Genomic DNA, 12,404 nt, shown 5'->3' on the forward strand with positions numbered 1-12,404 from the left:
CCTTTAAGAGTGGAATGGAAGATTCCACCCCCTCTCGCACAGTCGTTTAGTTTCCTCCGTAACCCGGTTGATTTTCTCACGTGACCGCTACAACTTCCTTTCTTGTGGCAGCCATCGAGAAAAATGGTGAGGATTTTACCGAAACCCAACAATCTAAATCAATCTGGTCGATTATACATGCTTAATAGCTCTGAGAACACGTTTAAAATACACATTGAGTTATACGCTAGAGTTTGAGCACAGTATTTGAAGTGATGATCTTGATATAAAGTGGAAATTAATTGATACAACGAGACAGTGGTCTGTGCGTGTAGCCTGTTAGCGTAACGTTAGCCGTAGCGTAAGATTTAACAACTTGAAACCTGCAATATTAGGTACACAAGTCATTTTTTGGAACTACTCTTTGATATAGTAGATTTCAGCAGTCAACGGCCATCGGGCACACATTGACATTGTTAAAAACGGTTTTAGACGACACTAGTTAAAATTAGTGTGAACCAACATGTTTTCAAAGCATCAACATCAGAAACTCTTGATACTATTTGTCGGATATTGAAGAAAACGAATCCACAATATCTGCATACGTTTGCTTGTGATATTTGTACACAAAATATCACGAGTCTATAATATGGTTTACCGCAGGGGTCCTGGAGGGCCGCTGTCCTGCAGTGTTTAGCTCCATCTTTTCCTCCACACCTGTCTGGAAGTTTGTAGTTTGCCTAAAAAGTCCTTGATTAGCTAGTTCAGATGTGTTTCATTTTGGTTGGAGTTAAACTTTGCTGGACATTGACTCTCCCGGAGCAGTATTGGATAACCCTGGTTTAACGTATATATTGGTTTTTAAGTGATTCTAATAGATCGTTATTGCAGGCAAAGATCAAGGCCAGGGACCTGCGCGGAAAGAAAAAGGAGGAGCTGCTGAAACAGCTGGATGACCTGAAGGTGGAACTGTCCCAGCTCAGAGTTGCCAAGGTTACCGGTGGAGCTGCCTCCAAACTTTCCAAGATGTGAGTGCTTGCTGGGAGTCACTTGTGTTAGTCTTTACCGGAGGTTACTGTTCGTGGATGCATGCTTTTGGCCTGAATGTGCTGTATAGGAAGAACAATTGTTTGGGGCCCCTGCTGCCATTCAGTGCCAGCTTTAGTTTAATGGGAATGTGGGGGAATTTTTGCTCTTTAGTATGTTCTGATCTAAGAACCAAAATAACTTTTCAATGTTTATATATGTGCGTTATATTAACATGTATGTTTTATATATATATGCGCGCAAGCACACGCAGGGTTTGAAGTCAAGTTTTTCACTCAACGACCAATTATGGCTACTAAATTTAAGTTACCGGCCTTTCAGAACTTCTGGTTTATTTCTTTATTTTTGTCTAGTAGATTAACTATATATATATATATCAGATCTGCGCATATTGTGAGCAATACGCTGTATTTAATATATCTTGACTCACAAGTTGAGTATTTGCGCTAAATCAGCACAGATTTGGCTTTCACAGATTTCCCCAGGAAGTGAGTAAACGAGTAAAATGCCTAGTGATTTGAAAAAAAATTGAGTTAAAATGTTATGTGGTCGCATTTGTGCGAGTGGACGCTTGAGCATCAGAATGCCGTTGTATCAGCCGCTGCAGTCCGTAACTTATGTTCAAAATGAACGACTAGGCTACATCATGAATCCATTTTCCAAGCCGTGTTTTTGACTTATTCTGAATCACTACGGTATGCCTATAAGTGTTTATATTCGGACTATTTTATCCCGGGGTCTTCTCGGCTGCGGGCTGCGGAGTAGCCCAGTGCCTGCGTGACTCGCCATAGACATTAATGGAGAGAAGTTCCGTCTACAATGTTCTTCCGCAAGACACGTGCAGTTTATTTATTGACGAACGTAGACGTCACGCGCATTGCACACTGATGGTGAAACGCGCCAATTACGAATTAAGGCATATAAAAAATGGTCTCACGAAACACAGAGCCCCTTCCTCCTACGTCTTTTCAGCGGTTATATTTTCCTCTGTCGAGTGATTACTCATGATCGCTCGACAGAGGAAAAGGAAATTATTATAAAATGCAGAAGGTAAGGAGTGTGAGATTTCTGCTTTTTGCAAACTATAAACTTTGATAACGAATAATCTGTATCAGTTTATTATAATACTCTAATCTTTTAAAATGTAATTCATACATTTGAATGTTTAATGATTTTTAAAAGATAGAAAGATGATAATAGATAGAATGAGATTCAAATGTAAATAGATTTGTATATAATTCAAATGTAAAATGATTAAAATTACGGTCCAAAATCCAGAAATTTGGCAATGATAATTAATATATTACCAGTATTTCTGCTGCAACCCAGAAAGCCTTTGCTAGCCTTGGTCCATTAATCCCATGGCATGTAGCAAAAAAAAAAAAAAAGGTGCGACCAAATCATATGCTGGTGTGACCAACTGAGAAAGTTGGTAGCACCAGTGCAACCAGTGGAAAGGTTAGTCTGGAGGCCTGTGCCACAGTTGATTTTTACCCGCTGTTGGCGGGTGTTTATTTCACTATATATAGTAAATATCTTTTCCATATTTAGTAAATTTTTGGTAGTATGCAGCCTTTTCTATTGAATTTGAATCAATTGAAGGCTACTTTTGAAAATGCAAATGTTCTTATATTTGCATTTTGCAAAAATGCCTTGTTCTAATATTTATTTCCTCTTTTCAGCCGCGTGGTTCGCAAGTCCATCGCTAGAGTCCTCACAGTTATCAACCAGACACAGAAGGAGAATTTGAGGAAGTTCTACAAGGTCAGTTTAATACCACTAAGACATACATTCATGCATACTTGTGCAAAGATTCTGTTTCACTGCTGGAAATGCCTTAAGCTCATTTCTAGATGAAGCTCATGGTCTAGATGTTGAAGTCTCAATGAACTGGATCTTAAAACCGATTTTACTTGAAAGAGAATATTGAATAAAGGGAGGGGTTTTACTTTAGCGCACCTCCTCTCCATCCCTCGCTCATAGTGGACTGACGGTTGGATGAGTGGATAAGGATATTCATCCCAAGCTGTCAAACTGACGTCATCAGAGATGGAACAACATTCCAGAGTGGAAACAAATTTTCAGATTTTAATTAAAGATTGCCATGCAAAAAAAAAATTCTGTGTATTAACTTGCACGGATTAACTGTTTACCACAAGACTAGTACGGTGCGTTAAAGTAAATGAGGTCAGTTTTAAATTCATGATGACTTAACAGGGCTCGAAATTAACTTTTTTACTTGGTAGCACTGGTGCTCCCAACTTCAAAAAGTTAGGAACACCAGCAAAAATTTAGGAGCACCCACCAAATTTGTCGTTTAGCTCTGCCAGTACAGAGGAACAAAAGCGTTAATAATCGATCCTGATTTGTTTTCCACATACTTGTCCCTGCATTTTTTTTTAGCTTGGCACTCTCTCCTTATTTAACCAAGCTCTCGCGCCTAAAATGTATTGGTTTTCGGTGGTGGCCGATGGACACTTGTCATCCTTTCTTGTCCTCGTTTTTTTTTTTTTTTTCTGTGATTTTTACCACTGTATTTCATAGCTTTGTAAGATAAAATCCTCCTTTCCTAAACCTAATAATTATTTTGGTTTATCATATCAATATCAAAAGCTAGAATAAAAAAAGTAGCATTAAAGTTTATTTTAACAAATTTTCTACAATAAACAATCGAATACAATTAGCAGCTAGCTAATTGTAGCTAGTTTTTTTTGGTAAGTCATATAAATAACCTGAAAATACTGTAGTTTATTAAGGTTAAATCTTCCTAACCAGTCTTACTATGAATAAATGGGGTATGCAAACTTGCATTCTCATTTTAAGTTCTGAGTAGATGTGGTTTGATTTGTTAACATTAGTTAATGCATTAGACTAATTAACATGAACCATGAGCAATACATATGTTACTGTATTTATTCATCTTTGTTAATCTTAGTTAATAAAAAATACAGCTGTTCATTGTTTGTTCATGTTACTTCACAGTGCATTAGGCTAACTAATGTTAACAAATACATCTTTTGATTTCAATAAGACTACTATTAATGATTAAATTAAAATTAACAAAGATTAATGAATGAATGAATTTATTAATAGTTAATGTTAACTAATGTAGTTAACTAAAGTTTAATAAATTGAACTTTATTGTAAAGTGTTAATGATTTGTTATAGACCGATTCAGACGTCTCGTGAGTTGAGTGTAGGACAGATCAGTTGTTTTAACCATTCATAAATGGAATCAGTTCAAATGAGTCATTAGTTCGCGAATCACACGTGTCATTAGCAGAAGTATAGGCTACGGCACGCATTGTTGTGTGATTATCCAAGCAGTTTAGGACATCGCACAAGATTTGTTTCAACACAGAAAACATTTCATCACTGGATAGTTTGTTTTGTTTATTGAAATTGTGGTTTGTCATCTGAATGTGCGGAATGCTTTTCAGAGAAGATAAGGCAACTTTTTTTTACACAATTACACTGCCGTAATTCAGGAGATAAATCTCTGAATGCTCCACGTGAAACTTCGGTCGTCTTACCTTTTACCATCGTGTCAATTCTCAATTGATTTCGATTAATATGTGGGAGGGAGAGCAAGACCGTTTGAAGACATGAACCCTGTCACACGCGCAGCATTCAGTCATCACTCACGATCAAATAAGGCTTTGGCGGTCGCCAAAAATTCAATGCAGAACTTTTTCATCTCTCTTATTCAGCCTTTTAAATTTCGCGTGGTAGTCAGCTCCACGTCACGTGACAACGGAGCGCAGCGTAAGTGAGTGGGAGTGATTGACAGCTAATATCGCACAAATGATCCCAAAATGGTCGCAATTTCAAGCCCTGCTTAAAAGAAAATCAGGTTATACTGCATGTCCAAATATGATAGACACCAACATGAAGTCTGTTCAGGCAGATACATGATGTAAAGTTTGTGGAGTGTGCTCTGCTGCTTAAAGAACGGAGTTGTTCTGTTAATTTAGTTTTTCAGAAGTGGGAAGCTAAGCTATTGTATTCAGATAACATGCATTGTTAGACGCAAACCCACACAACTACACAACACCTCCGTTTAGACTCCAGCAAGAACGATCACCCAGCACTCCTCCTGCACAAGTGGAGATAGTGTGAATACTCTCTTGCTAAAGAAATACGGTTGTTCACAGCAGAGTCTCTAAATGACATTCATCTGCTGTGAGCAGCCGACAAAACGTTTATATGCCGTATTATATCTTACTGACTTTCCAATTCTAAAAAATTTTTGGGAGAACTTTGTCTTTGAAATGGGTGTTCAAACTATTATAGTTTAGGCATTGTTCATTTCCAAAAGGAAAACTGCGTTTTGGCCGTTCATTTAAGCGACAACAGAGTTTTGGGGGCCTGAAAATGCAGACTTTAAAAATGGGCTTCAAAGTGTACTTAACTATACCGTTGTCTCTGAGCTACAAAACGGTGATTACATGCGCATCACATTTTCAGTCTATAGGTGTGTAAGCTTCTTTACAAAGTGAAATCGCCATATACTGCCCTGGCATAAATAATGCAGTTTTTAGTCGTGCTCGCGGATCCGTGTGAACTGGGATCGTTTAGTCGTCTGTCGCAAAGGAAAACTATTCCGTATATATTGCTATTTACAATGTTAGGGATGCATGATATATTGGCGACCATATTGGTATCGTTTAGTCGCAAAGGAAAACTATTCCGTATATATTGCTATTTACAATGTTAGGGATGCATGATATATTGGCGACCATATTGGTATCGGCAGATATTAGGTCAATTTTTAATGTTATTATCTGCCCAATAGAAAATTATTTGGCCGATATATTAAAGCTGATAAATGGATTATTTCCTTCAGCTGAGACACTTCAGATGTGCACCGTTCTCCATGATGGTTTTGAATTGCTTGAAATATGATTGGAATCTCTTCAAAAAAAGAAATAGTGCAACATGCAGCACATGTCTGTCATATAGGCTACATAAAATTAAGAACTTTAATTGTGTGCTTTTGACGTGGGTTTTAATGGTGAGACTTGTTTTTGTAATCAGGCTCTTAAATTATATAAACTTGGATTTAGATTTAGTGGCCAATATATCGGTTATCTGCTTTCAAATCTAAAGAATTATCGGTAGCAAATTTTCATATCGGTACATCCCTACTTGACAACTATGGAAACTGTCTTCACAGTCTGTGAGAACTGCTCATTTACTTTTAATATGGAAGGTTTTACAGCTTTCATAAGGTGTAAGTGTTTTTAAATGTCAGTCCAATATATTCTAACAGCCCTGTTCTTTTCATTTTCAGGGTAAGAAGTACAAGCCTTTGGACCTGAGGCCAAAGAAGACCCGCGCCATCCGTCGTCAGCTGACAAAACACGAGGAGAACCTGATGACCAAGAAGATGCAGAGGAAGTCCCGCCTCTACTCCATTCGCAAATTCGCCATCAAGGCTTAAGAGGCTGTACTGTTTTTCACTGAAAAAATAAACTCCCCACCCTGGAATTAAGAGTCTTGAGTCTGTCTCTCTCTTTGAAGCAGCCATAGGGATTCTTGAGATATATGAAGTGATGGCATATAGTCACATGTCTTTATCTAGATCAGTGTTTTTCAACAAGTGAGTTTTGAGTGTCGTGCCGGGTGTAGTCAAAGAAACAAAAAAATATGAATGTTTTTTGATTGCAAGATTTAATTTGAAATGCATGAATGAACAACTGTTAACTCTGTCAAAGCGTGCCTGAGGAAAACTTTGTCCTGATTCAGGATCTGCTGTCAGATGATATGTTAGTGTCATTATTCAAATGTTATTTTTGTGTTACCTGGATGCAAATCCTTCTCAACTATTATGATCATTCAGATTTAATTTATTAACAGCTCAGGTTAGTGTGTAGGCTTGTTCTTTGTGTAATAGTTTGTTGCATTAATCTAAAATATTCTATTTTCACTTTGTGCTGTTTTCTATATTTTTGATGACTGGTGCACTCAGCTTTTACAAAAGCTGTCACTGGGGCAATACCAATAAAAGTTACACTTTTGTTCCTTTTAGGGTACTATGTATACTTCAGATACCAATATGTACCTGTAGTCACAAAACCAGGGCCTAATGACAATGGGAAGATGTGGGTCACATGGCCAAACCAGCTGAGAGCCACTGATCTAGATATGGAATATTTTGGTTTCATGTTCTGAAAGGTATACGCTATGTGCTATTGGACTGTATAGGCTATGTCACATGAACAGAGTCACTCTATCTGTTTTTTACATTGGAACTGGGGTAATTTAAGTGGTTTTTCCATTGAAGCTACTGGAATCTACAGTATGCTTGATATCTTTTTTTTCCTTTTTGGTCCCACTTTATATTAAGTGGCTTTAAGCATTATGTACTTACATTGAAAAATATGTACAATGTACTTATTGTGTTGATGTATTGTAAAACACATATGCTGATATTGAGGTGTGATACTGGTAAGGTTAGGGTTAGGTGTGATGGTATGGGTAGGTTTAAGGGTGGGTTAAGGTGTAAGGGAAGGGTCAAAAGTGTAATAACATACATTAATTAAAGCTGTAATTACACACAGGTATATTCAAAGTATAAAACTGCAAAAGTACAACGTAAAAACATGTATGTACACAATAAGTCCATTGTATCAAATTATTAGTTTCAATGTAAGTACATAGTACTTAAAGCCACTTAATATTAACTGGGACAGAAACATGATGAAATCAAATAAAAAAGAATATGTAATATTTGTAATTTTATATTTTTCAGAATGGCATGCAAGGTCAAGCATCACTTAAATTGTGTACAAACATGGTGCAAACTGTATTTGTTATTTTAATTTTAATGTATTATCAAAATCATAAACACTTTGGTTAGTACTTTTACTGTTTACTGCACTCTATTCTTAAAGTAATTTACCAACAGCAGATAATGAATTGAAAGTCTCACTCATTCACAGCATTGCAGTGAAAAATAAGTTGGCTAATGAATCAGAAGCTTTGCATGCTCAAATTACAAATAGCCGCACAAGCTCTTATGTTAAAAATAAGTTGGTATAGTCGTCTTCTTTATCATCCTGTTCTCAGTTTAAACTCGTCCATCTCTCACTTCTCTCTTCTGTGCTGTTTTCTTCATCCAGTTGCTCAGATCCGCTGACGAGAAGCTCCCCGCCGGGACTGAACACACAGCCGAACGCTGAGTCCTTATGACCCTGAAACACACACGCACATTATGAGGCTTTGTGATGTCATCATAATGCTAAACATGACCAGTCAAAGGTTCTCGATCACCTGCAGCCTCTTCACACAAACTCCAGTGGTCGTATCCCAAATCCTCACCTGATGAAGAGACGTGTCGAAATCAAGCTGTGCAGCACAGACTGTGTGTGTGTGTGTGTGTGTGTGTGAGGGTGTGTGTGAATGAGTGTGTGTTTGTTTTACCATGTCGCATTCAGCGACGGATGCTAAAACCCGTCCGTCTCTGGAGAAGGCCAGACTCCTGACCCACACGCGCTCACATCCTCCCAACACAAACAGACACGCACGACGCTGCGGCAACCAAACACGCACCGTCCCGTCCCATGAGCCTGAGGCCTAAAATGCACACAATACATAAATAAATCATAATGTTACAAAAGATTTCCATTCCAAATAAATGCTGTTCTTTTGAACTTTCAATTCATCAAAGAATCCTGAAGAAAAATGTATCAGTTTTCACAAAAATAAGAAGCAGCACAACTGTTTTCAACACTGATAGTAATGATGCTGAAAATTCAGCTTTGATCACAGGAAAAAATTACATTTAAAAATATATTCAAATAGAAATAGTCATTTTAAATTGTAATAATCTTTCAGAATTGTATTGTTTTACTGTATTTTTGATCAAACAAATGCAGTCTTGGTGAACTTCTTTCAAATATCTAAATCTTCTGGGGTCCTTCATTTCAGGGTCACACTCAGGGTCTTCGGGACCAAATGGTTTGATTCATATTTATTAAAAGAAAATCATATTTTTTTTTTACTTGTTTTTTATAATATTTTTTCTTTTCTTTTTTGGTGTTTTGAGATAATTTAAGATTTATAATTAATATTTATGCAATAAATATGACCCATTTTCCCCCCATTGAATATAATAGAAAATAAAAAAATAAAAAAATATTTTTTTATATTTTTTTTAAAGCTGTATTTCATTTTAGAGTCAAACCTAGACCTCATAAAAGCAATTTTTGAAATTAGATGGATGCCATCTGGTGGACAAACTGAGCATTTTAAAAATGCAAAACACATATGAAATCTGAATTTATTCGTTTGTTTATGTATAAAAGTGTGTTTGTGTGTGTGTGTGTGTGTGTGTGTGTGTGTGTGTGTGTGTGTGTGTGTGTGTGTGTGTGTGTGTGTGTGTGTGGATGTGTCTGTTTTGCACTCTTGATGTTTTATAGGTTCACCCCTTCACTGTTGTGTGCTTTTCTTCTGGATCGTGGCTGATTTGTAGATTGTACGCACAAAAAAACTCTGTATTGTCACATTTTTGCCAATTTCCCATTCATTTCCTATGGCGGGACCATTTGGACCCGAAGGCCCTGAGTGTGACCATTTTTTTTACAACCACTTAGACTATTCAAATCCTGTCCCCAATTTTTGGGGGTGTTCATATACCAAGTACCAACAAAGTCACCAAATTTCGGACCATTCCGATGAAGCTATGATTTTACACATTTTTTTATTTAAATTCTTCGGGACCATTTGGTCCGAAGAACCCCAGAGGGTTTTAAAATAACTTTACCAACCCCAAACGTTTGAATAGTAGTGTACATTTATAATGTTCTTCACCAAACACAGGATTGTTTTATAAGAAGAGGACAAGAATTCCACACATTGAAATTCATTTAGGGGGCTTTTAGGTTGTATTAATTGTACACTCTTAAAATTAAAACTTCCCAAAGAATTTTTTTTTACAGCAATGCCATAGAAGAACCATTTTTGGTTTCCCAAAGAGCCTTTCAGGGAACAGTTCTTAAAATAACAATTTTTTTCTTACTGTGAAGAACATTGAAGAAACTTTTTCCATAAAGAACCTTCAACGACAATAAAAAATAAAAAAACATTACCAATATTATAAGGACCAGACTGGCTTTGTCAGACAAAGACAGACCTAAGATAACATCAGGAAAACGCTGCATGTTATGAGACAAATCACACAACAAAAACTGGAGACACTGATATTAAGTTTGGATGCAGAGAAAGCATTCGACTCAGTGAGGTGGTCATTTTTATATAAAGTACTTTCAAAATTTGGTTTCCATACGATTATAATTGACACATTTGCAGCTCTATACAACAAACCAATGGCTAGAATCAAAATCAATGGAGATCTAACCAGTTCATTCGGTCTGGAAAGAGGAACGAGACAAGGGTGTTGTGCGTCGCCGCTCCTCTTTGCCCTGTTTATAGAACCCATGAGTCAACTGATTAGGCAGAGGTCGGATATAAAGGGGGTAACAATGAAATCTGGGGAGCAAAAACTGGCCCTATTTACTGACGATTTATTGATAAGTATAACTCAACCTACTCAGACCCTCCCAAAATTGATGCAATTACTAGAGGAATTTGGTTTCATTTTGGGTTATAAAATGAATATCAATAAAACTCAAATATTAAAATTTAACTATGACCCACCATCCTCAATTAAGAGCATGTACAATTGGAAATGGGATGCTGAATCCATTAAATATCTGGGTGTTTTATTACCTAGGGACTTCTCAAGATTGTACAACATCAATTACGGCCCATTAAATTCAAAGATAAAATCTGATATACATAGATGGAATGTTATTCCCTTTTTAAGTTTAAGCTCCCGGATAGATTCAATCAGGATGAATATTCTTCCACGGCCTTTTTCAGTGTCTGCCAGTCAAAATACCATCTAAGCAGTTCTTAGAATGGGACAGATTAATAGCAAGGTATGTGTGGCAACGGAAAAGGGCCAGAATCAAATTTAAGACACTGCAATTAAGAAAACAGAAGGGTGGAATGGGCCTTCCTTGCCTACAGGATTACTACCATGCAGCCCAACTGAGACCTTTAGTCTGCCTGTGTTCGCCAACATACACTGCAGCATGGAAAGAAATAGAAAGTACGACGTTAAATAGAATCCCAATAACAGCCCTACTAAGTGATAACAACTTACTATAAGAACAGGAAATCCCGTACGACTCTATAACAAGCAGCTTACTGAAGTCCTGGCAAGTAATAGTCAAAATTTGCAGATTAGGAGAAGCATCTAAAATGATGAGATGGTGTGCCTACGATTCGGACTTTGCTCAAATAGGATCGATGGCAGATTTAAGATATGGATCTCAAAAGGTTTAACTACTTATTATTCATTTACCCACAAAGGGGCATTCCAGAGTTTTGAAACCCTACAGAAAGATTACGGACTGGGAAAAGAGGATTTCTTTAGGTATCTGCAAGTGAGACATCATTTTAACGAAAATCTTAAAGGGGTGTTATAGGAACAGTTGAGTCAGGATTCCTGGAAGTATTTTTATCATTAAGTAAACCCAGATCAAGCAACAAAATTATCTCCAAATTGTACAATACCATACAATTATCTAAACAAGAGAATACAGAATACATAAAGAAGAAATGGGAAAGGGAAGTGAAAGTGACGATCACACAGGAGAGCTGGGGGAAAATATGTCAATTACAATGGTTATCAACCGGGTCAAACACATGGTGGGAATTCTGCTGGAAAAACATTGCAAGATTTTTTATCACACCTATTCAGAAACGATACCAGGGCAGCGGAGATGCCTGTTGGAGACTTTGTGGGTCTAATGGAGCCAATAACTTTCATATTTTTTGGGACTGCCAGACTATTAGATCTTACTGGGAAGAGATCCACAAACATATAAACAATGTATTTAATGTAAACATTCCATTCAAATGTGAAACTGCATATTTGGGTAATCTAGGGTTCGAAACATGGAGTACCAACGATAAAAAACTGCTGGCGATACTAATGGCAGCCAGTAAGAAATCTATTACGAGGAAATGGTTAAAAGTAGTTCCACCCACCATTGATGAATGGATTGAAATTGTCTATGAGATTTATGTTATGGAGAAGATATCCTTTCCCCTCAAAGTTGAAAAAGAAAAATTTTATAGGATTTGGACCAAATGGACTGAGTATGTAAAACCAATCAGCTCTGATTTCATTTGACTGTACTTGTGCTTTGTGTAGACCTGCCCTCTTGTTAAGTGAGGTTTTAATTGCCTGAGGTGTTGCGCATCCCCGTTCCGTTCTGCTTTGTTACTGTACCTAACTGAAAGAGTAGTGGTACATAAAAGGTAAACCCAGAAGGGCAATATGGACAACTCAGCTAAACTTTCTG

General features: G+C 37.1%; 2 protein-coding genes across 3 annotated transcripts in view; one reads left to right on the plus strand and one right to left on the minus strand.

Annotated features, from left to right (window-relative positions):
• Nucleotides 1-38: 38 nt before the first annotated feature.
• On the plus strand, nt 39-6,520 carry rpl35 (ribosomal protein L35). Its single transcript, XM_077194321.1, has 4 exons — nt 39-126; nt 871-1,007; nt 2,709-2,790; nt 6,320-6,520. The coding sequence occupies exons 1-4, from the start codon at nt 124-126 to the stop codon at nt 6,467-6,469; spliced, it is 372 nt and encodes a 123-aa protein (XP_077050436.1). The 5' UTR covers nt 39-123; the 3' UTR covers nt 6,470-6,520.
• A 1,238-nt stretch (nt 6,521-7,758) lies between these two features.
• Nucleotides 7,759-12,404, minus strand: part of wdr38 (WD repeat domain 38) — a 9,430-nt gene continuing 4,784 nt past the window's right edge. The window contains exons 7-9 of one of the 2 annotated variants that reach the window (XM_077194314.1): nt 8,452-8,604; nt 8,302-8,349; nt 7,759-8,222 (exon numbers count right to left, since the gene is read on the minus strand). In XM_077194314.1, the coding sequence (XP_077050429.1) occupies nt 8,094-8,222; nt 8,302-8,349; nt 8,452-8,604 (330 nt within the window). In that variant the 3' untranslated portion in view covers nt 7,759-8,093. Of the gene's footprint in view, nt 8,223-8,301; nt 8,605-12,404 lie in introns of both variants that reach the window. The other variant, XM_077194313.1, reaches the window with a different exon arrangement.

The sequence above is a fragment of the Siphateles boraxobius genome, unplaced genomic scaffold, assembly GCF_051911475.1.
Source record: "Siphateles boraxobius isolate OS27281-9 unplaced genomic scaffold, OSU_SipBor_1 11, whole genome shotgun sequence".
NCBI lineage: Eukaryota > Metazoa > Chordata > Actinopteri > Cypriniformes > Leuciscidae > Siphateles > Siphateles boraxobius.